At 39.8% G+C, this 23,640-nt stretch overlaps 1 protein-coding gene across 1 annotated transcript; it reads right to left on the reverse strand.

The window, feature by feature from the left end:
• Positions 1–2,213: 2,213 nt before the first annotated feature.
• Positions 2,214–21,150, reverse strand: LOC134529644 (endocuticle structural glycoprotein SgAbd-8-like). The gene is made up of 4 exons (XM_063363954.1): positions 21,084–21,150; positions 15,013–15,245; positions 8,509–8,764; positions 2,214–3,556 (listed from the first exon to the last, which is right to left on the reverse strand). Exons 1-4 carry the CDS (start codon positions 21,093–21,095, stop codon positions 3,458–3,460), a joined length of 600 nt encoding a protein of 199 aa, XP_063220024.1. The 5' UTR covers positions 21,096–21,150; the 3' UTR covers positions 2,214–3,457.
• Positions 21,151–23,640: the final 2,490 nt, after the last annotated feature.

Below are 23,640 nucleotides of genomic sequence, written 5' to 3' on the forward strand. Positions count from 1 at the left end.
CCCACAAATGATGACGACACAGAAATATTGAACCCAAAAAATTCAGCAAAACGGTTGAAACGAAACAAAACACGACAAAACGAAAAGACGAAACAAACACAATAGTTTTCCAAAACAGAATAGAACGATAAAAAAACCCACAAATGATGACAGCACAAAAATATTGAACCCAAAAAGAATTCAGCACAACAGTTGAGACGAGACAAAAAACACGACAAAACGAAAAAGACGAAACGAACACAATAGTTTAACAAAACATAAACAAGCTTGTCACGGAATACTCTGTGGTGTTATATCCTTGTTGACAACAGCAATTTTTTGCTTAATTTTGTGTTTTTTTGCCTTTTTTGGGTTTTATTTATATATTTCTTTATTTTTATTTTTTTAGTTTTTCTTCAACAGAAAAAGTTTTTAGCAATGGCGTATGTCCAAAAACTTACATCAAGTCATGCACTCCCATTGCACAAATCTTTCAAAGATAATATGGAACATTAGATCTTATATCTTTCTAGATTGTTTCAAACTTCATAATGTTAAGGGTAGTGACAACTTGGTGGCTGACACCCTCTCTCGCATGTTCTCTATTGATGAGTTCGAAGTACCTAAAACCCCAAATAATAGAAAGATTGACTGTGTTGCATTCTGCAAACTGTTCCCGGAGAGTTATTTTGACATCTGTGAATCTCAGCGCGAGGATACCTAACGTATTTCCCTTTAAAAAGATCTGCGGGAGAACAAGGTAGTTCTGTATGTAGTAGAGAATAGCCTCATATTCTTAACTGGGAAGTTTGGCCGTGCACATGAAGCCGTCATCCCAGCTTTATTTTACCCCATAGTGTTGATGTATTTTCATGCATCACTAGTAAGTGTGCACTTGGGCAATGAGAAAACCTTCCGCAGAATTTCTGCGCACCTGGCTTTACCATAACTGCACAAGTATGTATGTAACTTTGTATTCTCCTGCCAGGATTGCCAGTTGTCCAAGCCCACGCATAACACCAAGGTAGGGCTGTAAGGCGCCCAAACCCCTGTCGCAGCTTGGCATGTTATACTTATGGTTATAATCGGTCTGCTTATGCGTTCGGATAAGGGTAAAATTGTTTGCTTGTAGTTATATAAATCTTTTCTTAATTTGTTATATTGTTGCCATTACACAATATGAAAACAACATCGATGGTTAAGGCCCTGAGGGACCATGTCAGGAAATTGTTTGGAACTCCTGCTATTTTGGTCACTGATAATGTCCGCTATTTCCAATCTACCACCTACAGAGGCATGTGCTTTGAATGGGTAATAGTCTGTCTATAGAAGCGCTCATTTCCCTCAGGAAAATCAGTCGGAATGAGTGAAAAACTTTATTAAAGGTGTTCTTACATTCTTTTATCGCATTGATCATACCCTCTGGGACAGTGATTTTGATTTCATAAATTTAGGGATGAATTCAGCCACACAATGCCTCCGGCTATCCTATATTGGTCCCGTTCTTTGGCCCAGAAAGTTCTTACATTCTTTTTTGAATCAGTGGAGCCTGCTGCTGCTGGACTCAGCTCTAGTTAGTGAGTCACTTGAAGCAGTTTTGGATGACTTAACATGTAACCTAAAGGGGGTGCGGGAGTCTTCTGCGTGTCCATACAACATGACCAGCAGCAATAACGATTTTCACATGGTCGATCTGGCACATTGCCGATGCTTTATTCTGCCGTGACTGACTGATAAACGGAATGTGAAGCTTCTTCTGCCCTATCAAGGGTCTAGAATTTAGTTGGGTTTTTGGGTAAAAATACTGCCTTACTGAAAAAGGTTATTAGCAGAGGTAAGTACAGGAAGTACAGGTAATCACGCGAGATGTTCATAGGTCGGTTAAAGAGTGAAGGAAGGGGGGGGGGGGGCATGATTCCTAAAGGGCTTGACTGCGGGAGGTAGGCTTTCATGCCAACCATAGCATTTCATATTGCATTAGTGTTACATGCGCTCGCAGTTAGCGATGTTGTGTACAGCATTTCTTCAGAAGAAGGCTTCAAGAGGCGGTTAATGGGTGATGTGTTTTGAGTTTCTAGTGGTTGAAAGCGTGACGGAAATAGTTATATTCTTCTTACTTACAGGTGATGCATCTGAAAAAGCTTCCCGCTTTCCACATGCTTGTCCATCATGTAATTTTTATTTCTTGTTTTTTTGTCGTTTATTATTTTAAAGAATAATGTTTGTTAAAAGAATTTTTTTTTGTTTTCTGTTGTACTTATATACCTATCAACAATTACATTAGGCTTCAAAAAATAGTTATTGAGCTCCCCCTTAAGACTGGGCTTCAACCGCTATGTTTGATTTGTAGTTTCTTGCTATTTTTACATTTCTATCAAAAAATATATCAAAACTTTGAGTCTTTGATTTATTTTTCTTTTATTTGTTTTTTTTCATGAATACCTGTCTGATTTTTTACTAATAGCAGATAATGTGTAGCATGTATTTGGAAAAACAAATTTCACCAAAGAAATTTAAAAAAAAAATGTTTTTAAGTGGTATATCCGTATGAGTTTGTCTTGGACTGCCTACGTGAGAACGTAGCCACCCAAATTTGCGGTGGTGTCGGGCCTTGAAGAAGACTACAAAATAGGTGCGTAGATCGCTGGTACAGATGGTCGGCCTGTGATCTGGTCGGTAGAGGGCTGCAGGTTGGAGGTCATTTAACGATGGTTCGCCTTTGATGTCCGCAGCGCGGTAGCGGAGAAGCTACATCACTTCTCCTAGTCCTGGACCTGGTTAGGAAGCTTTCCCGTTAGTGGCCGGGAATCGACCCGAGATTCTTATAAAGTGTACACCGTGTTAACTGGTTGTAATGCCCTGTTATTGATATCACAATAAGTGTTAATCTTCAGTTGATTTTACTCATCCATGTGGGAACTGCAACACACTAGTTGGCGTCATGTTAATATTATTATATATTTTTACGTTTAGTTTTTTATAATTCTGTGATCAATGCTTTTTGAGTTTTTTTCTGTCACACGTTTTCCCAGTTAAATCAGCCAAGGGTTAACGAAGCATCTATTTATGAATACAATATTACACTTCATTCCTGCCATAATTCAATACCTACATTATTTTTTACATGTTGCGATTTTTTTTACTTGAGAAGGGTAGTTTTACTAATCTAATCTTAGTAATAGAAAGTTTTTCTTGTGACATTTTACTACAGTTTGGTCTTCTTTCGTCCACAGGAAACACAGTTAATTATAGCTCAAAATAAAGAAAACATTTAACCTGAGAATAATTTTAAGTAACTTTAATACAAAAGCCTTAAAAAAATGTGCATTCGAAAAGTCGATTGCAAAACGTATTTTATAAATTTCAAAAACTAAGGACTTCACTACACAGCACAAGAATGATTGTTTTGAAGCAAATGTCAATGTTCATGCTTCGTAATGAACGAGGTGTAAAAATCACAAGGAACTGAAGAATTTGGCTATTGCCTGAATCTTCTTGGGTAATTGTCACTCACTGGGATGTTTTCGTTTTCTGTTGGCTGCAGGGGTTGAAGTTTCTGTTCTTGAGCATTGCGTTGCTGAAAAAACAATTATATTATCACACACACAAAATCACGAAACGTTTTTAATTTAAAAAGAGAATTATCATTTTAAAAATTCGTGGCACACACGCTTTAATTTAAACTAATTTCGGGATTATTTTTCAATAAAGAATAAATCTACACAAAAATGCCTATACCTAAAAGTTATAGAAATCACTTAATAAAGCAGAAAAGTGCTTAAAGTTGGCGGTCAAGAAAGAAGTGAAACAAGGCTACAGTTTATCTTACCTTCAGCCAATTTACACATAGGTAAAGCAAGCAATAACGGATATGGAATAAATTATAGTAATAACGCAAAAATTAAAAAAGTTATAAGATTTAATGATAATATCGGGAATCTGGAAGTATTTATCAAAGAACCTGAAACCCATTTTGAAGAAATTGGACATAGCCATGAAAAAATCAATACAAAATTAAAATGAATCAAAATAATGCTGTAGAAGATTAACTTAAAACGAAGTAAATGTGTGGTCGGCAAATGAAAAGATAGCTTTTGGTGAGAGCGAGTGTGCTTTTATTTTTAATTTTTGGTTTGAACGTCTTGTTGACTGTGAATTCTTCAGAGGCGATGGTTCACAACGACACAATACCAAGAATACAGGGACAGAAATCGGTCATGGACAGTTAGTTGCTAGGATCCACTGCAGAATTGGTCTGGAGTAATTTAGTGAAACCATGGATGCCCGAAATGAGGATGTCCGAAATCAGGATTTGAACGTGTGTCCTATGAAACACAGGTCCTGCAACTTAACTTAACACTGCTTCACCTCACTCCACGGAGGATTACGTTAATTGGACCGCAAGATCATGGAAGCAATGAACATAAAAAACAGGCGCAAAAATCATTTCTATAAAATAAATCTAGTTGGTAAAACTGTAACAATGACTGACTGACAGAGGACGCACAGATTAACCCGGTGGGCCTAGATGCATGTAATTTTTCATAGGAGTTCTTTATATAACGTAGAAAGGCTTTTTTTAATTCGTCCCCTAAGTGGGTTAAGTAGGGGATGAAAGTTTGTTTGGCAGTTTGTAATTTTTGAAGTTAGAAATGATTGAAATTGGTGTTTAGACTTATGTTTATAAATAACAGTTAGTTGTATCAGCGTTTTTGGTAATTCATAAAAAATGAGAGTCAAGTACTTTCCCATCGGGCACTCGACTAGTTTGAAAATAAATATGTAATTCCCGCACGGTCCACAGGGTTCGTGGTCGCTCACGCACTGGGGGTCGTGGGTTCGAACCAACGCGCCGCCATCCTTAAACTCGTGAGTGCCGAGGTGGTACCCGCTGCCCCGAAAGTCCTGTTGCTTGTTTTATAAATTGTTATGCTTACATAAGTTCCTACTTTTACTCATTATTTGAAATAAATCATACATTGATAATGTTACAGATATTATCAACTCAATAAATTTTATTTCATAGTTTTCACAAACTTAAAGGCAAATAAATATTATAACCCTAGCATGAAAAAAGGATTTATACGTGGGCTATAAAGTTTCGAATCAAGCGCTAGTATGTGGCTTTTGTTGATAAAATATTTAAATTATGAATATGTATATTAAATATGAAAAAATCTAGTTTTATATAAAAACTAGACATTTAATATTTTGAGGGTTTTGAGAAAATTGAGAAGAGTGCAGGAGCACACGCTCATGGAATCTGCGGCCCAAGATTTTTTTAAGTTAGGTTAAAAGAGATAAGTCCTCAGTGAGAAGCATTTTAATCCAAGGAGGTTTTCCCCTCTCTCCAGGGTTCTAAGCCCACGTTGCTTCATTTATTTTATGTGACAGACATAGTTATAAATTATTTACATCTCCTATTCCTTTCTGAAAATGAGTTCTTCCCTCCTCGTAATCTATAGTCTACCACATTCTTCGCGGGTACGAAACTAAGACCTCCAGGTTTTCAACTTAAGCTTGGACACTTTAATTTTCAAAAAACTCGGAAGATGCATGCCTTGGCCAAGTTTCATATCAAGGCAATTTTCCTCTCTCTTTCTTTTAAGGAACTGAAGCTGTATATATTTAAATTTTCCATTATATATTTAACTATACTAACGTGATTGCTCTACATAAGTGTCCCTTGAGAAAGGGGAATACATGTACTGGAAAATATTAAGGAACATCATTCATACTCAATGGCCTAGTGAAAATAAAAAAAAAAAGGGTTAAGGAATACTGCAATAATATGTGAGCTTATCTTGGTTGACAAAATAATTGTGAGTTTTATAGTGACAATAGCTGTCATGAGATTGAGCTAAATTTACTATCGCGATATAATCTGTTTTCATGCACAGCGCTATATTTAATTGAGCCCTGAAAACCTTTGGACATTGAATGTGCTTTATAAAGCAGTAATGCGTAAGTTGCTAAAATTTAATGAAAAAAGTAATAATTTGTATAGGTCCAGAATTGTCAAGTAAGACGAAAGAGTGTTTATGTTTAAGTGCACTGAAAATGTGTTAGCAAATGAATATATTAAGTTATTCGCATATTTTTATAATGGTATGAGTTACTTACAACAGGAAGATATTTAATTACATTTATTGATTTAAGTAATATTCTGAAAGATAAAAGAACGGTTTGAAAACATCAAAATTATGAGAAAATGCAAAGCACTATCGGCTGTTAGGTTCGCTTAATACCGTAACAGTATTGTCATGGAAGCGAGAGAATAGCTATTACATAGTTACAGTTATTTAAGTGTTGTAAAAATAGCTACTGTAACAGCAAATCTCGAAAAAAATCAACGCTGTGTCAATGAAGTTTGTGTGACTCAAAAATCGTGGATCTTGTACTTTGGAGCAGTCCACCGCATTTTAAGTAAGTGAAAGAAACACTACGTTAGATTATTCTTTAGGGGGAGGGATGGAGATAGTTTTGGTGGAGGGAGGGAGGACTGCATTAATTTATTCACTGTTCCTAGTTTCGAAACCCGCATCCCAAATTCACGGATATTCCGTAACTATAATGGTTTTGATTTCTGATAAAGATGCTTTGTGGCCAAAACGACACATTTTGTAATCAAATACCATACTGAATATTTTTTCGTGAAAATAAATTGTTTTGTATGGTGTACTGTTAATGCCTTGAGGGTCAGAATTGTGTTTTGTGGTCTCTTCGACACAGATATGTATAACAGGATATAGCTTTGCTGTCACCATAAAATATTTGGCCGGGTGAATATTTTAAAAAACATTTTGTAGCGAACTAGAAACCATATTTTCACGCGGTTAGAAAAACTATGTTTAATAAATAAACGATGATAAGATGATTTTGTGTTATTGTAATATTTGTGTGCGGTGTACCCAAATTGAGAGTTTTGCTCGGGGTGTGATGTATGGCGTGTCCCTCCTAGAGTGAGCGTTGTGCTCTGGGTGTGATGTATGGCGTGTCCCTCCTAGAGTGAGCGTTGTGCTTGGGGTGTGATGTATGGCGTGTCCCCAGAGTGAGCATTGTGCTGGGGTGTGATGCGTGTAGTGTCCCAGGAGTGAGCGTTGTGCTCGGGGTGTGATGTATGGCGTGTCCCCAGAGTGAGCGTTGTGCTCGGGGTGTGATGTATGGCGTGTCCCCAGAGTGAGCGTTGTGCTCGGGGTGTGATGTATGGCGTGTCCCCAGAGTGAGCATTGTGCTGGGGTGTGATGCGTGTAGTGTCCCAGGAGTGAGCATTGTGCTCGGGGTGTGATGTTTGGCGTGTCCCTAGAGTGAGGACTCTGCTCGGGGTGTGATGTATGGCGTGTTCCTAGAGTGAGCGTTGTGCTCGGGGTGTGATGTATGGCGTGTCCCCAGAGTGAGCGTTGTGCTCGGGGTGTGATGTATGGCGTGTCCCCAGAGTGAGCGTTGTGCTCGGGGTGTGATGTATGGCGTGTCCCCAGAGTGAGCGTTGTGCTCGGGGTGTGATGTATGGCGTGTCCCCAGAGTGAGCGTTGTGCTCGGGGTGTGATGTATGGCGTGTCCCCAGAGTGAGCGTTGTGCTCGGGGTGTGATGTATGGCGTGTCCCCAGAGTGAGCGTTGTGCTCGGGGTGTGATGTATGGCGTGTCCCCAGAGTGAGCATTGTGCTGGGGTGTGATGCGTGTAGTGTCCCAGGAGTGAGCATTGTGCTCGGGGTGTGATGTTTGGCGTGTCCCTAGAGTGAGGACTCTGCTCGGGGTGTGATGTATGGCGTGTTCCTAGAGTGAGCGTTGTGCTCGGGGTGTGATGTATGGCGTGTCCCCAGAGTGAGCGTTGTGCTCGGGGTGTGATGTATGGCGTGTCCCCAGAGTGAGCGTTGTGCTCGGGGTGTGATGTATGGCGTGTCCCCAGAGTGAGCGTTGTGCTCGGGGTGTGATGTATGGCGTGTCCCCAGAGTGAGCGTTGTGCTCGGGGTGTGATGTATGGCGTGTCCCCAGAGTGAGCATTGTGCTGGGGTGTGATGCGTGTAGTGTCCCAGGAGTGAGCATTGTGCTCGGGGTGTGATGTTTGGCGTGTCCCTAGAGTGAGGACTCTGCTCGGGGTGTGATGTATGGCGTGTTCCTAGAGTGAGCGTTGTGCTCGGGGTGTGATGCGTGTTGTGTCCCAGGAGTGAGCATTGTGCTCGGGGTATGATGTTTGGCGTGTCCCTAGAGTGAGAACTCTGCTCGGGGTGTGATGTATGGTGTGTCACTAGAGTGAGGACTCTGCTCGGGGTGTGATGTATGGCGTGTTCCTAAAGTGAGCGTTGTGCTCGGGGTGTGATGTTTGGCTTGTCCCTAGAGTGAGGACTCTGCTTGGGGTGTGATGTATGGCGTGTTCCTAGAGTGATCGTTGTGCTCGGAGTGTGATGCATGTTGTGTCCCAGGAGTGAGCGTTGTGGGTCTTGGTATGATGTTTGGCGTGTCCTTAGAGTGAGGACTCTGCTCGGGGTGTGATACGTGTAGTGTCCCAGAAGTGAGAGCTGTGCACACACCTTGTCCTGCTCGATCTGGGCGTAGATGAGGTCCAGCGAGCGCTGTATCTCCTGCGGCACGGGAGGCGGCGTGGGCAGGTGCAGGCCCTCGGCGCGGAAGCCCTGCTCGTCGGCCGTGTAGGTGACGGTGATGACGTCACCCTCGGGCGAGGTGTAGGAGTAGCTGCCGTGCTGCACCAGCGCCTCCTGGTCCTTCACGCCCACGTTCTTCAGGAAGCCCGTCTCCTCCGCCACGATGTTGTTGCCCGTCTCGTAGCTGCAAAACCACCCTCGCCATTAACAACTGACCATGGTGTTGTTGCTCTCCTCGTTACCAAAACACTTCCCGTTCCATTAACATCTGCCCATGATATCCTTCTCATATCTATAGTACTTGTAGGAACATGTGTTCGGTGTCTCAACCACTTGAACTTGTTCCGCGCAGATCCCGGCCAAAGTACCTGGCCCGATAACAAACATTTAGGAGGTTGCCCGTTCATTCCAGTACATTGCCGGAAATTACTACATGCCCATCAGTAGGAGGGTAAAGACCAGAGTGTTGGATCCTGTAACTACAGAGGAAGGTAACACTTATTCCTATCATACTGGCGAGGCACCCACTCACCTCCTCACATCACATCACAGAATGGGACCCAAAGCTGCCATCTGGATGGACCTGTGGTCTATCCCATCTCTACAGGAGAGTTCCGTACCAGTTCGTATCCCTGTCAACCACACAGCAATCTTTTTTCCGGCCCGAAGACCTCGAAAGCCCACCTCATGCCCGCGGTTTATGTGACTATACTAGGCCCACAATGCTTTCACCCCAGCTTGACTTCCTGCTCCAGAGGGTAAAAGACGGGCTCTTTTCCAGCAGTATCACCCGCCAAATGTCCTCCAACCACAGTCGGCAACTGTTTGGGAAGAGCAATAGCTTGCAAGCACAAGCCAACCCTAGCGAGGGATGCAGATACCACCTGTACCAACTGTCTGTGACTTCGCAGATGTTTATTTAGTCTGCAGATTAGACCCGCATACACCAAATTGATCAGACTCAGTTTTTCACCTAGTTACATGCGTTTAAGCCCCTTGCCATGTGGAGGTCGTGAGGTCCAATTGAATAGAGGCTATAAATCGCATAATACTTCTTTTCAGAGATAGTTTGTTCCTGCAATCATAAGAATCCGTATAAAAATCTCTTACTAAGTCTCTCCCTGCTGGCATGGCCTTCAGAGGTAGGACAGCTCCATCCAAGCAACACCTGCAGTACTAGACATTACACTCATCAAAGGACATGATAAGAGCATTCACTCCCTCCAAAGGTACACCAATAGGAACAATTCTGAATATACAAGGTGGCACAATGGTAAATAGAGCACTTTACTCGCATTTGGGAAAATCCGTGTTCGAATCAAATATAGCAATTCTGATTTTTGTTTCCCGTGGTATCGCGAAATCACTCAGCAACTACTATTAGGATGGTTCCTTACCATAAGAGCAGTGGCATATTCCTGGCCAATTTTCCTGCAGTGTTTTCGCTGTGTCCATCTCTGACACTGTGGATAACAATATATGTAGTCACAAAAATTCATCTTCTACAGAAGTAAGCGAAGACAACACCATCCCTCGAACTATATGCCTGCAGTAGGAAACAAGAAGTTGTGCCTAAATACAAAGCCTGTTTTATGATAAACCAAATTTTTTTCAAATAATTTTACCAGTGTTATATAATGTTCTTAGAAAAGACGATTTTTTTTTTAAATCAAGGAGTATTAATGAATCAACATCGGTAAAATGACCTACCAGACCTTAAATATTGTGCTGTACTCTAATTGGGTAGTTCGTAAATTGGAAAGGTTTAAAAGCAATTTTTATCTAGACTGAGAATTTTGATCAAATATTTAGTATAATCTGAAAATTCAAAACCAATTACCATAAAAGGCCCAATAATTCGCATCTCACCAAGGCGATCATGGTTTCATTCATGTTCAGTTTGAACTCGAAATTTTTCACAAGTGGTAAAAATGGTGGAGGTTTTTTTTGAGCAAGTGTGCTTTATTTAGGTTGCCCAGTTTCCTCCCACATTGCTCCATCTGACACTTGATATGGCTTGATCTCGACGAGACGTTAAAACCGTATTCATTCATCACATCACCTACAGCTACAAGCAGAAACAACAATTTCACCAAATATGTACCTGCAGAAGGAATTCAAACGTTATTTATTTAACTAAAATGCCAATTTTTGAAGAAAAAAAAATCATATCCCCTTTGAAGTAATTGTTAGATTTATGAAGTAAAATGTATTATATGTATGTGTTTTCATCTGAACTCAAACATTATCTAAAATATGAAGTATAATCTGTAATCCATGCCTAACAGTATAATAATAAAAAAACACGATCTATGATAAAATAGTTTTTAGGAAATTGAAATTTTTCTTTGTTTAACACCAAAAATTTTAAATCAGTTTTAATCTGATGCCTGCACCAAATATTTAATCCTGTAAAAGCATCAAGGCCAAGCAATGAATTAATTTTATAAAAACAAAATTGAACCAATGTTGTGAAAAGTTAATATTTTAAAGAAACAGGAAACACGTAGGCCTATGTTAACGAAGGTAAATTGGCCATAGTAAATAATGTTCGCAGGCTTTCACGGCCATTGTCTATAGGTATATACAGGACAAATTGGCAGACGAATAATCACAAGGGTTAAAGAACACATCAGCGACTACAAACATGAAAACCCACAATCAGCTATAGTAGAACAGTCCATGGAAACCAGACACAGCATTGATTTCGACCAATTCCTCACCATATCCAACACCCGACAGTACAAGAAAAGATGCATTCGAGAATCAGTAGAAATATTAAAACATCCAGCAAACATTATTAGAGAAGATGGCTACAAATTAAGAAAAATATGGAACCCACTCTTTAGAAATCCTTAAAACATAGCTCCACATCCAACATCGGACAGATCGCCCCTGATTGGCAAAACAGCCCAACCAACCAGAAGAAAGGAAAGCTTTGATTGGCACACAGCTGCAGCCAATCAGGAAGCACCTTCCCCTCAGGCGAGAGTATATAAAGGCAGGATAACGTGTAAGAACCTCAGTAGGTACTGCTCCCTGATGATGGCAACTGCAATATCGACCGAAACGTCGTTGAATTATTCGCCAAGGACGCGGCTACAACCCATAAGCCAAGCTACTTTGGCCATAGTAAAGTGTGCAGGAATGTGTGTGAGAGAAGGCAAGGCGCGCATCTGGGCTGTCGCAGCTTCCTCGTGGAGCCGCGAAGGAGGTTAACTTACGTAAGCGACTGGCCTGTAGGCAAGGACGGCATTTGCCTCTCTCCTCGCTGCCCATTGTGTTCCTGCCAGGACGACTCGGTTGTGTAAAAGGCAACACGGCGTTCATTCCTGCAAGCTCATCCCGAAGATCTCAGCCGGTACAACCACCCAGTCCCACTTTCCTGCGTGACTTCGCCTTGCGTGCAAGACCAATCCTGTGTCCTTCACTGGTTGCCGCTCCAGCTTTCCTTCTGCAGAGCCAAGCGGTCCTGGGAAATGCCAGGCATACTTCGTGGAAATACCTCACCACACCTGTTAAAAACCACTGCGAATCAGTGGAATTTCACTGAAAAATCTTTTTAAAATTCTCAATTTTGAATAATTTTGCAGCAGTTTTAACAGTTTTCCAGTTTTCTGTGGTTTCAGCTGTTTCATATTTAGAATACAAAAATATTTGTTTTACGTTTTGATCGCACCTGTGATATCCCATCTAATGAAGCCACGTCAGGGAGGGACACATAAAAGAGTTATCGTGTTAACAGCTTTGGAGGTAGCCAGAATATGTGACAGAATTTATCAGTGAAAACTACGCTAAGCTTACCACCGAAGAAAGAGCGTGGTTTTTTTGCCCTAAAGATGCCCCAAATATATTTAGGATAAAAACTTAACCTGAATTGATATTAAAATACAAATTTTTTGACTTATGAATGAGAAAATCTTTCCTGTTATTTAATTTTTTGTGATACAAATGCACACCTGCATAAACTATTATTTGGCTTCGCGTAATCTACCTCTGCAGCGTGCAACCTTTGAAGAGTCAGCCTTCTTTGCGAGGGTTCCAGGTTTTTCTGCCATAAAAACTGTCCCTGCAGGTGTGTACTTAAGTGTTTTGAAGGGTGTGCATTGGGCTCAATTTGGATTTTTTTTTATCTGATGAACCTGCAACTGGTTACGATGCCAAGCCACCTATAAAATATTATGAATTACTGTCGACAAAAACTCATACAGTACAACTACTTTAACAAAATTACATACTTTTCTACGACAATTTCAACGTAAAACTCATTAGGACAAACAGACATCAACATGCTTGCAATGTTTACAGTCTCTGAGGTATAAGTTCTCAGACGCTGAAGGTTATTTCTTCATAATTTTTGTGAGCTGTGGAGTACGTTGCCAAACCATTGTTTTCGCTTTTTATTTCAATAATTTTATCATTGATTCTTCGTCGTTTTAAGCGCTAATTATTTATCTATTCAATTAAAGTAGTGACTTCTAGACTATGGGTTTTGCATTTACTTGAAACCACACATATATATAATTACAAATTATTTTTACCAATTAATTTTACTTTATATAATATTTTTTAATGTTTATTTTTCATAATATCCAGGATGGAGCCGGTAAACATGAAATTCCCCATTGCTCATGGACTTTACAGAAAAATTGAAAATAAGTCTCTAGTCAATATCTAAGAGGCAATTAATTGTAAAGATGCTAAAATTCTCACAAATTATAGTAACTGAAAATGTTTAAACAAAGTGTTTGCACACATTCGCTTTGATTTATTGCAATCGAAATTTAAAATTAAAACTTGTCATAAATATATAGACTTATGGTGAGATTTATTCCGCATTGGCTCAGAAATAAGCAAAAAGTTCACTTTATTGTACTACCCCACCGTTTCGCGAAAATCTAAAATAAAATTTAGAGTGAAATACTTCGACGCCTGGCAGGTATGCAACACTCACAACACTCAGTTTTAAACAGCTGCCTGAAATCAGGGGCACTGATTGTTGAGTGATATACACGCAAAGGAAGATATTTCGAAGAAAACATGTAACTAATAATCAAACTAAAATGCAGACGCAACTTAAAGCACAATAAACCACAAGACAAAAAAATGTAGCCACACATTTATTTGTAAAGAAATATCATTTCATTAACCATAAATTGTTAATAATTAACAAGTAATTAAGCAAAGCGACAGTTTTTGATTCTTTTGACATTAAAATTAATAATCAGCCTTTAAAAATTACATTATTTCAATGCACCACAAAAATTTATGGGAAATAATAATGTTACTCTAAATAATTTCAATTAAATTATTTTACTCCAGTGACAAGATTTGCTGTGTTGGTAGAATTTTAATAAATAAGACATTACCCAGACGCTTAGCGTTTTGTCATAAATAGTTTCTTTATTAGTTTCAAAATTTTACCGGTTCACCTGCAAAATAAAAGGCTTGTATACCAGTATTGGGAAGTACATTATACCATATGTATATATTCAGACTCACTCCGTTTATATTATATTTATATTCAACTTAAACTTTCAGTCGAAGGTTGTCAGTCAAATAATGCATCGTTCTGTACAAGCGTTACAAATTCATTTTTTGTCATTATTTTTTACATCACATAAGTATAATCATAATTTTTTCTGTTTTTTTTTCAACATGGCCACCCACTAGAAGTATTTTTATGTGTTTTCACAGCTGTATATGCATAAAGATGTAATTCGACATGATGTTTATAAAAGAATGCCCAATTTTAAATGATATAACAGTTTAATTTAGACTATTTATAACCACTTATACATCAAATTGAAGGCAAACTAACCTGTTTTTTCTTACAAAATGTTCAACATGTGATCCTTTAGTTGTACTGGACATATCCCACCTAAAGTCCAATAATTCTTCCCATACTTCGGTTAACATGTCCGGAGTAATAGAAGTAATAAACTTTTCAATTCTGTGTCACAACTCTGGAAAATCATTAGGTAGTATCGTAACGTAGACACGATCTTTTACAAAGCCCCAAAGGAACAAAAATCGCATGGCGTTAGGTCAGATGAACGTGGAGGCCAACGAAAAAGAGCTCTGTCGTCTCGACCGTTACGACCAATCCAACGGTCAAGGACTTCGACGTTCAAACACTCTCGCACAAAGAGATTCCAATTGGGAGGGGCTCCATCCTGTTGCCAAGTAAAGTTTACAGGTTCAACCTCTACTAATTACACTCAGGAGTCGCCATTTTGCGTAGGTGGCTCTGCAAGCGAGAAAACAACATGCGGTTATCTAAAACCGTTTGCGTTGCTTTTTAATTTTGACTTTGAGCCAACACTCTACAACGCTTACAGTCACTACTGTTAAATTTAATGACTGGGACATGTACGGACGCGCGGTATATCAGTACTCCAACATGGCGGAGGAGGGCTGCGAGGTGTGTACCTGGTCTTGTAGCTGCCGTCGGCGGACTGCTCCTTGTCGAACCTGATGATGGGGATGAAGGGCACGGGCGTGGGGCGCGCCTCCGCCTTGCCCTGCCTCTGCTGCAGCTGCAGCGGCTGCAGCTGTGGCTGCAGCTGTAGCGGCTGCGCGCGCGCGAACTCCGCCTCCTCGGGGTACGCCTCCGTGGACTGCCGCTGCGCCAGCGCCGCCACGGCGCATGCGCACACCACCAGCTGCGCACAGCCACGCCGCGCACGTGTCAGCACGCTCCTCGCCTCGTCGCGCCCGTGCGGCTCACCCACCCCGAGGCAGGCGCCAAAACGGGAAGCCTCTGATGTACATTCTATATTGCACAGACACGAATACTCACGTTGGCAAGCCTTCTTTTCACAGACGAGAGAGCCAAACTCCCGATCGTGCATCTTCGGTTTTTTTTTGTTTATTGTAAATAAATATACAACTCATGATAACTAATGGTCAATTAGGATAGGTTAGCTACATTATAAATACTTTAAAACATTGTGGATGGTTGATTTGGTTAGGATAGCTACATTAAATATACTGTGAAATCATGTAAACGGTTTCCTAGCCCTGGATAGCTACATATTAAAAAGTTATTTGCTAAGCAACCATAAAATGATTTTACAGTATTTTTAATGTAGCTATACTTACCTAATATAACCAACCTTCCACAATGTTTTAAAGTATTTATAATGTAGCTAACCTATCCTAATCGACCGCAAAATTTAATGCCACACCGGTTTACACAATGAGATAGAACGAAAAAAAAAGCTAGCATGAACATCGGGGAACTTCGGGTTTGGCTCTCTCGTCTGTGAAAAGAAGGCTTGCCAACGTGAGTATTCGGGTCTGTGCATTATGGAATGTACATCATAGGCTTCCCCGCGCAAACAATCCTCGTTCAGTGAATTTTCCCAATTTGTTTAGTGCCTAAAACATCTTAGCTCTCGGTATACGGCATTTGGTAGGAGTAATTACGTGAACATGGAACTGAAGTCTATAAACGGAAATGTGACACCAATATGGCAGACATTTTAATATAGTATATAGTCACTTTCGTAAACATAACGGTATTTACCAAACGTATTGGTTTGCCAAATGAATATTCATTGTAGTGGAACTACCCCAGAATATATTTGGTAAACTAAAATAGCCATAGTACAAAGTAATCTCAAGTTTTATAATACTCAAGAAAACTGGCATTACAAGCATTATAGTACATATTCTCCTTCTAAATTCCCATAGAGGCTCCGTAGCACGGTAAGGGGTGTTTTTCAAATATTGCCACTGATTTTTTTCCATTTTTTATATAACACTTATAAAAGATTAAATAATATAATAATGTTGAATCAGCTCACTAAGGTTAAGGTTGGTTTGTAAGAAGTATTTGCATGCTGAAGTACCCTCTTAGCAGTTGTGTATAATGAAAACAACCGAAAATTAAGCTTTGCAAACGGTTGCTTTCAAAATGAAAAATGGAAACTGAAAAGTACCCAACCAATTGCTGAATGTACAGTAAGAGCACGCATGCAACATGCACAATTACACTTTTGAAGTCCACGTACTAAATTTATTATTTTCCAATATATTTTATAAAAAAGCACAGTATTTTCTGCTACCTTTATGAAGGGATAGTATAATGCATACAAAACGTTTATTACTTTGGGATGATAGTGTTCCTAAATTAATTATTTCTTTTCAACTGTATACCATGAATTTTGAAATTAACAGTTTTAATTCTCTATTATCATGGATTTGTGCCTGTCTTAGTATTTTCAATATATCAAAAGTAATTGTTTAATATTCTTTTCTCAATAATATTGTATGACGAATCTCTACGGTAGCAAAATATTTTTGCGTCTTGTAGGTGTTGGTTATTATCATAAAATTGTTTAAAAATGCCTAATAGACATAAGATAAATGTACATGTGTAATTATATTCATCAAAGTCACGGAGTAGTTGCAAGAACACAGGGCAGAGGGCCTGTGAGTAGGCAACATGTTGCACGGTGGGTTGTTCCGGGCTGCGTACACGCAATTACACCTATGGCCTGTTCGCAGTGTTACCTATTTTCATTCTCTCACGACATCTTGCGTACGTTTCACCAATAAGTCTTATGTGTGTTTTTGTGATATCTTTGTTCTTTGTATACCCAATACCTGTGCAAGGTTCGGTTTGTTACGTGACGTACATGGTGACGGCATACAATAGTTTTATAATACAAAAATTAGTTTGCGGGAGGTTTTTACTATTAAAATTGTTTTTTCCCGAGGTATTATCCCGAGAAGAAAAATTATATTCCCGAAATTCGGGAATGGTCCCTTTCCCGATTTTATTCCCGAGTTTCGGATCCCGTCCACACACACACACACACACACACACACACACACACACACACACACACACACACACAGGTATGTGTGTGAATTACACGGGTCCACCATCTTTTAGAGGTTTCTGAGGCTTCTTCACAGGTGCACCGTTGTTACACATTTCCGTTCCATTCACGAAAAAAAATCGTACCAAATGCCGTATACCGAGAGCTGAGATGTTTACTGATCTAAAATAAATATAAGATAATCTACGAAAAATTTTAATGATGATTGTGAGAAAAACCATATTTAAAATATTTCCCGGTATTTAATTTAAAAAAAAACTTTTGACATTTTATTTTAGTTATGAAGATTATGGCCCATAGTTAGTGAGAACATGAATTTTATGCTAAGTTTGATATGAAATGTGTAGGCCACCGGATTATTCCGAACAACATTGACATACGGCAGGCAGAGAAAGAGAGAGCGATATAGAGAGAATGTGTGTGTGTGTGTGTGCTCAGAGACGAAAAAAATACTGATGAAGTGATTGACCATACAGCTTCTTGCAAGGTGTCTAACTGAACGCCTGAAAGTAGGCAAGGTTCTGTGAGCGCGTTGCAGGCGGGTTGCATGAGCATCAGAACCACGACATGTGGGCATTGATACTGAAATATGTTCGTCATACTTTTAAAGTAACTTTTCAACCATTTAAAATTCATTATATATTCTTGAAAATTATAGTGGAAATTTTATGAGATTAAAAAAATAATATATATAAATTTTGAAGTCATTGTAGGTCTCTACTGATTGTAATAAAAATTAACTGAGGTTTTAATCGAACCCCTCCTGTGATAATGAAAAAAATGATCATGGAAGGCCTTGAAAAAAATATGAAAATCAATGAAATTCCAAAATGTCTTGCAGGGAAAGTGGACGTTTTAACCAGCGACGCGAAGAAGTGTTCCAAAATACCGGATATAGTTTCGTGCGTGCCTACAACAAGGTGCTTGCATCGCAACTCGGGGGTGCTTGAGAAGCTACACTGAGAGGCTGAGGAGACCCATCCCGCCATTATTGCCGCCCACTCCCCTCTTAAACTAATCATGCTAACCTGTGGTGGACTCGAGGGACACCCCATCCCAAGTCTACTACATCTCTGGGACCCCTCGGACCACCCAGAGAGCCCGTGAGCCGTGTCCACGGGGGGTCGTTACCACAACGCCGAAATACCACAACGCCGAACGTACAATAACGCCGAATACCCTAACGCCGAATTTCAAAATTGATCACAACGCCAACAGCTAGAAAACTGCTGTGTACCACAACGCCGAATTACCACAACGCCGAACGTACAATAACGCCGAATACCATAACGCCAAATGTCAAAATTGATCACAACGCCGACAGCTTGAAAACTGCTGTGTACCACAACACCGAACGTACAATAACGCCGAATACCATAACGCCGAATGTCAAAATTGATCACAACGCCGACAGCTAGAAAACTGCTGTGTACCACAACGCCGAATTACCACAACGCCGAAAAATGATTTTGCTGGGAAGGGGGGCCCACAGGAGCAAAATGAAAAACAACTTAATGAATATGTGTGCTAACCTTACCTAGCGTAACCTTTGTGGCAGTCCTGCAATGACATTTTTCGGCGTTAATGTATTTCGGCGTTGTGGTACACAGCAGTTTTCTAGCTGTTGGCGTTGTGGTCAATTTTAACATTCGGCGTTATTGTACGTTCGGCGTTGTGGTATTTCGGCGTTGTGGTGCGTCCCCGTCCACGGGGAGTGTCGGAATACCAGGTAAGTAACCTCCGCTGGCTGACGGTAACGTCCGCCACGTTTCCCGGCCTGCGAGAAGCGTGGTCTCGGCCTTGCCGGTGCCCAGTCGCCAAGGGTCGCGGGTTCGACCCCGGCATCCCAGCGTGACACGTTCACGAGCATTGAGTTGGTACCCCTGCAGTTCGAAGCCCACCTTAACATTATAGACCCGTCAATTTAAGTGTCGGCTTTACCAGCAGGCCAGTAATTATTTTTTTTTAAATTGAGTAACTTTATACGTGTAATACACTGTACTGTATAAATTTAGTGGGTGGTAGAAGATTTAAAAAAAAAAAAAAATCTGTTTTTGTTAGAGATTGCATGTTAGGAAACGCAAAACCGCAAAATTAAAGTCTCAAAAAGCAGCGTGGAAATTTGAATTTTGCTGGGTTGCGTTTCCTGTCATAACGTTCCTTAACAAATGCCGCTGGTTTTGGCATTCGCTACCACCCATTAAACATATGCCTTGCTATTTCCGAACTTTTTATACATGCATGGCATTTTGTGTTTTGCGATTTTGTTTTGTTATTCGATATAGTATTTATATGCCACATTATAATTATGTTTGTAAAAAAAAGTCAACCAAAATATTAATATATTACTTTATAAAAATATGTAAAGATATTATTGTGATAAAATATATTATTAAATTATAAGATCATTAAATTTTTTGTCTAACTAATAGCCATTTCTGAGTTCGTACAGCCTGGAAGCTCATACACGCCCTTATATAAAAAACTTTATTAATAAAAATCCGGAATATGTAAAAAAAAAAAATCTGAGTGAGACTTTCAGTACTCGCCTGTAATGTGTAAACATCGGAAAAACTCGGTAACGAACAAACTAATGTGTTCTCATGTTGTTCGTGCTGCAAATAAACTTATAATACGAAACTTTGACACGAATTTTAACGTAAAATTCTTTAAAATAATGCCCAGCGTGATTAATAAACTGATAAATAAAATAGTCACGTTTCAAGAACCAAAATTTCTGGATACGAATCACACCCATACTTTCTGCGTCCGCCGCAAGAATACGCTGCTTAAATCGTAAACGTTGCCTGCCACCATCAAACGCAGATAGCAAATAGCAGCACGAAACAACAGGAAAATTAGAACTAAGTATTAGAAACGGCTCCGATAAAACCCCGTGTTTGACCTGGAATTTTATTAAAACACTGCCTATCTTGTAAAAATTAACTAAATAGTTAATTTTTTTTAAGTATCCACACGTGTTAGAATTTATACTTCTATGGCATTATTAAAATATAACCTGAATTTTTTTAAAAACACATAATACAACATAAGTATATGTTTCTATATTTGTTTTTGCTTAAACGACTTAAATCAGTTTTTAAATAGTTACTAAAAACAAACCTTGACCTTATTGAGCTGATTTAACATTATTATATTTAAAATATTATAATTTTATTATAAAACGTAAAAAAAAAAGTTCAAGTGAAGAGATTTGAACCACGCCCTAGAAGTTAGCAAGCGGGCGCTCTACCGTTGTGCCTTTAAGTCTCTAAGAATACCAGTTTTCTAGGGTAATTTAAATATTGTGAAAGCTTTTTACTGTAACTGTTTTAGTTTACCAAATGTTTTCCATGGTATTGTAACTGTCATAAAGTTTCATTTAGCTCACAAATTAGTTTGGTATGTCCCTTAATGCTTACGAAAGTGACTCCATACGGGTTTATGTTGCTACACGTTGGTTCGCCATCTTTGTGTCACATTTCCGTTCATCGATTCCCGTTCTATTTTCACGAAATTACTCTTACCAAATGCAATATGCCGAGAGCTAAGATGTTTACCCATCAAAAAGGCGGGTGGAGCCAAGCCCCAAGCCTCTGTGTGACGTCAAACCCCACGGGAGCAAGTGCCAGGCGCAAGAAACGCACTCACCAAGGACTTCATGGCGCGCGGGAACGGAGCGAACAGGACTGCCGCGGCTGCGAATGCGATGTGCGCAGGGACGAGACGCGAGCGCAGGATTTATACCCGCGGGGCGGCGCCCGCATGCCTCTCTCGCGCGGCGACCCTGTTTCCCGGTTCCTCCCCCTCCCGCGTACCGTGCTTCCCCTCCCACACCCCCTCCGAGCCTTCCTCTACCATCCCGCCTACAACTCCTTCCCCTCCCACACCTCCTCTGCACCATCCGAGTAACAGGCGATTTGCCTAACGGCGTTTTGCCTAAAATGTTACTATGATGACAAAACCTCGTTTTGCCAAACGGCGAATTGCCTAACGGCGATTTGGCCAACGACGTTTTGCCTAATGGCGATTTGCCTAACCACGATATGCCTAACGGCGTTTTGCCTAACGCCGAATTGCCTAATGGCGTTTTGCCTAAAAGAGGAAAAGCGTTTTGCCTAACGGCGAGTTGCCTAATGGCGATTAGCCTAACGGCGTTTTCCCTAACGGCGTTATGCCTAACGGCATTTTGTCTAACGGCATTTGCCTAATTCCTATTTGGCCAACGGCGTTTTACCTAACGGCGATTTTCCTAACGGCGTTTTGCCAAACGGCGTTTTGCTAAACGGCGTTTTGCCTAAAATTACGCAAAATGCCTTTAGGCAAAACGACACATGCCCCACCAAATCCTCCTCCATCGCACCACCACGGGATGCTGCAGCCTCGGTCGCCCGTTGCGTCGCAAGGCTCGGTCCCAGCTTCTGTGTCACTGCTGTTATCATTTTGTAAAAAATGTTCACCTTAAATTTACAAGAACGCTGGTTGTTAATTATCTGGCGAATTTATTTCGTGAGTTATGGAGATTGCATTCAACATGCATGAATCCACAATAGTAATCTTAGTATGCAAACAAAAGCATTCAAAAACTTGTCAAGTCAACAGCAAGAACGCCCTTCTCCCTTTGGTGCTCTACTAGTGGATGCTTTAGTGTAAAAAGCCAACAGATGATTTGCCTTCGTATTTAAAATATGAAATCTCTCCATACCCAATTTCTTTGTTTACAAGCACTGGTATGAGGAAAGCTACAAATTCCATGTTTTATGATAAATTTGAGTGTGTTGATGAACATAAATTGGCTTAAACAGACATGTTCAGCATCGATGGGGAATATTTGCTCCATGTCGTCAGATGGAATAAATACACCTGTCTTACATACACTCTTGATGTATTTGAACTGTACATTAAATAGCTTGAAAGCAATTACAAAGCAAAACATTCAACGGAAGTAGATTTTGACGGTTATGATGACATGGTCAGTACCAAAAGAAATGAACAACTTCATATGTAAAAGAACTTAGTGCCTCCATTCAATATATGTATGTGAAACCATGCCACTTTATGGTAACCAAGATTATTTCCTTAGCAAATCTGAAAGAAAAAAACTTATTACCAGAGCATCCAAGGCACTAAAACAACATAACCTTGAAGTAAGAGAATCAACTGGTGATCAAGATATGCTGATCGTGCAAACGGCAGTAGAACAATCAGTTCACTGCATCCCAACAATTGTTTCTCAAGACATAGGTCTACTAGTATCTTGTTGGCTATGGCTAATCCTAAACAGCTTATCCTGTTCATGAAACCAAAAGTGGGGAGAGTAAAGAAAAAAATTATCAACTCGACTCATATAGAGAAACAGCACGTCAACATATTTAAGTATATTCCCATGGTGCATGAATTTTCAGTTTGTGATACAACAAGCGCCAATCACGATAAGGGTAAAAAAAATTAATCTTGTGTCTCTTATCTAAAAGAATAGTGAACTAATTTAATGTGCTGAAACATTCGACAAGAGTAACTCTACACCTTAAGAGGTAAAATCTGCTGGAGAGACTTGTTTCTCCAATTATACAGAGTCAAGTGCAGCAAAATCACTTTTGACGAGCACAGATTTGTACTCTTGGTAAAGTCTCTGAAGAAGATAACTGCAAAATTAGAAGTGTTTCTAAATATTTATGCTAGTGAATCACATTACTCATTCAAAGCTTATTACCAGGTACATAAATAGTTGGGTATAAGCTCAACCCAGAATATTGGTGCTGGAGCCATCAACATGAAACCCTATACGAAAATCTTTACTACCTGTTCCAGAATGTATTATGTCATTGATATTTTACTCTTGCAGGAGTAATTGCTCTACTGTCAATTGCACTTGTCAATAGTGGGACAAGCAATGCGTCAGTCTGCAAGATCTGCGAGGCACAAACTTGCTCAAATTCGGATTTTGACAATCCTGACACTTTCCTGGAGGTTGGAGACAATGATTTTGAGGACTTGGGGAATCCACTTGACGAACCAGACTTCCAAAATTAATATCCATTATGACAATCTTTTATGGAAAAAATTATAATTATATAAACCCATAGTTTTTTCAATTATGATTGTTCAGCCGCAAAATATTGTGATATTTTGTGATTTTACATAAAATCAATTATAACTTTTTAAAAAATTGACCCTATCGTTTCATGAGTGGACCCATTGGATTAAG

Source organism: Bacillus rossius, chromosome 2, assembly GCF_032445375.1.
Source record: "Bacillus rossius redtenbacheri isolate Brsri chromosome 2, Brsri_v3, whole genome shotgun sequence".
In the NCBI taxonomy this organism is placed as follows: domain Eukaryota; kingdom Metazoa; phylum Arthropoda; class Insecta; order Phasmatodea; family Bacillidae; genus Bacillus; species Bacillus rossius.

Bases quoted from the DNA above. Each gene is read 5' to 3' on its own strand.
- LOC134529644 (XM_063363954.1), bottom strand. The intron at 8,765-15,012 runs GTACACACCTCG...GTGGTTTTGCAG, and splicing joins GACGGCAGCTACAAGACCAG to CTACGAGACGGGCAACAACA. The intron at 3,557-8,508 runs GTGTGTGCACAG...TTGTTTTTTCAG, and splicing joins CCCAGATCGAGCAGGACAAG to CAACGCAATGCTCAAGAACA.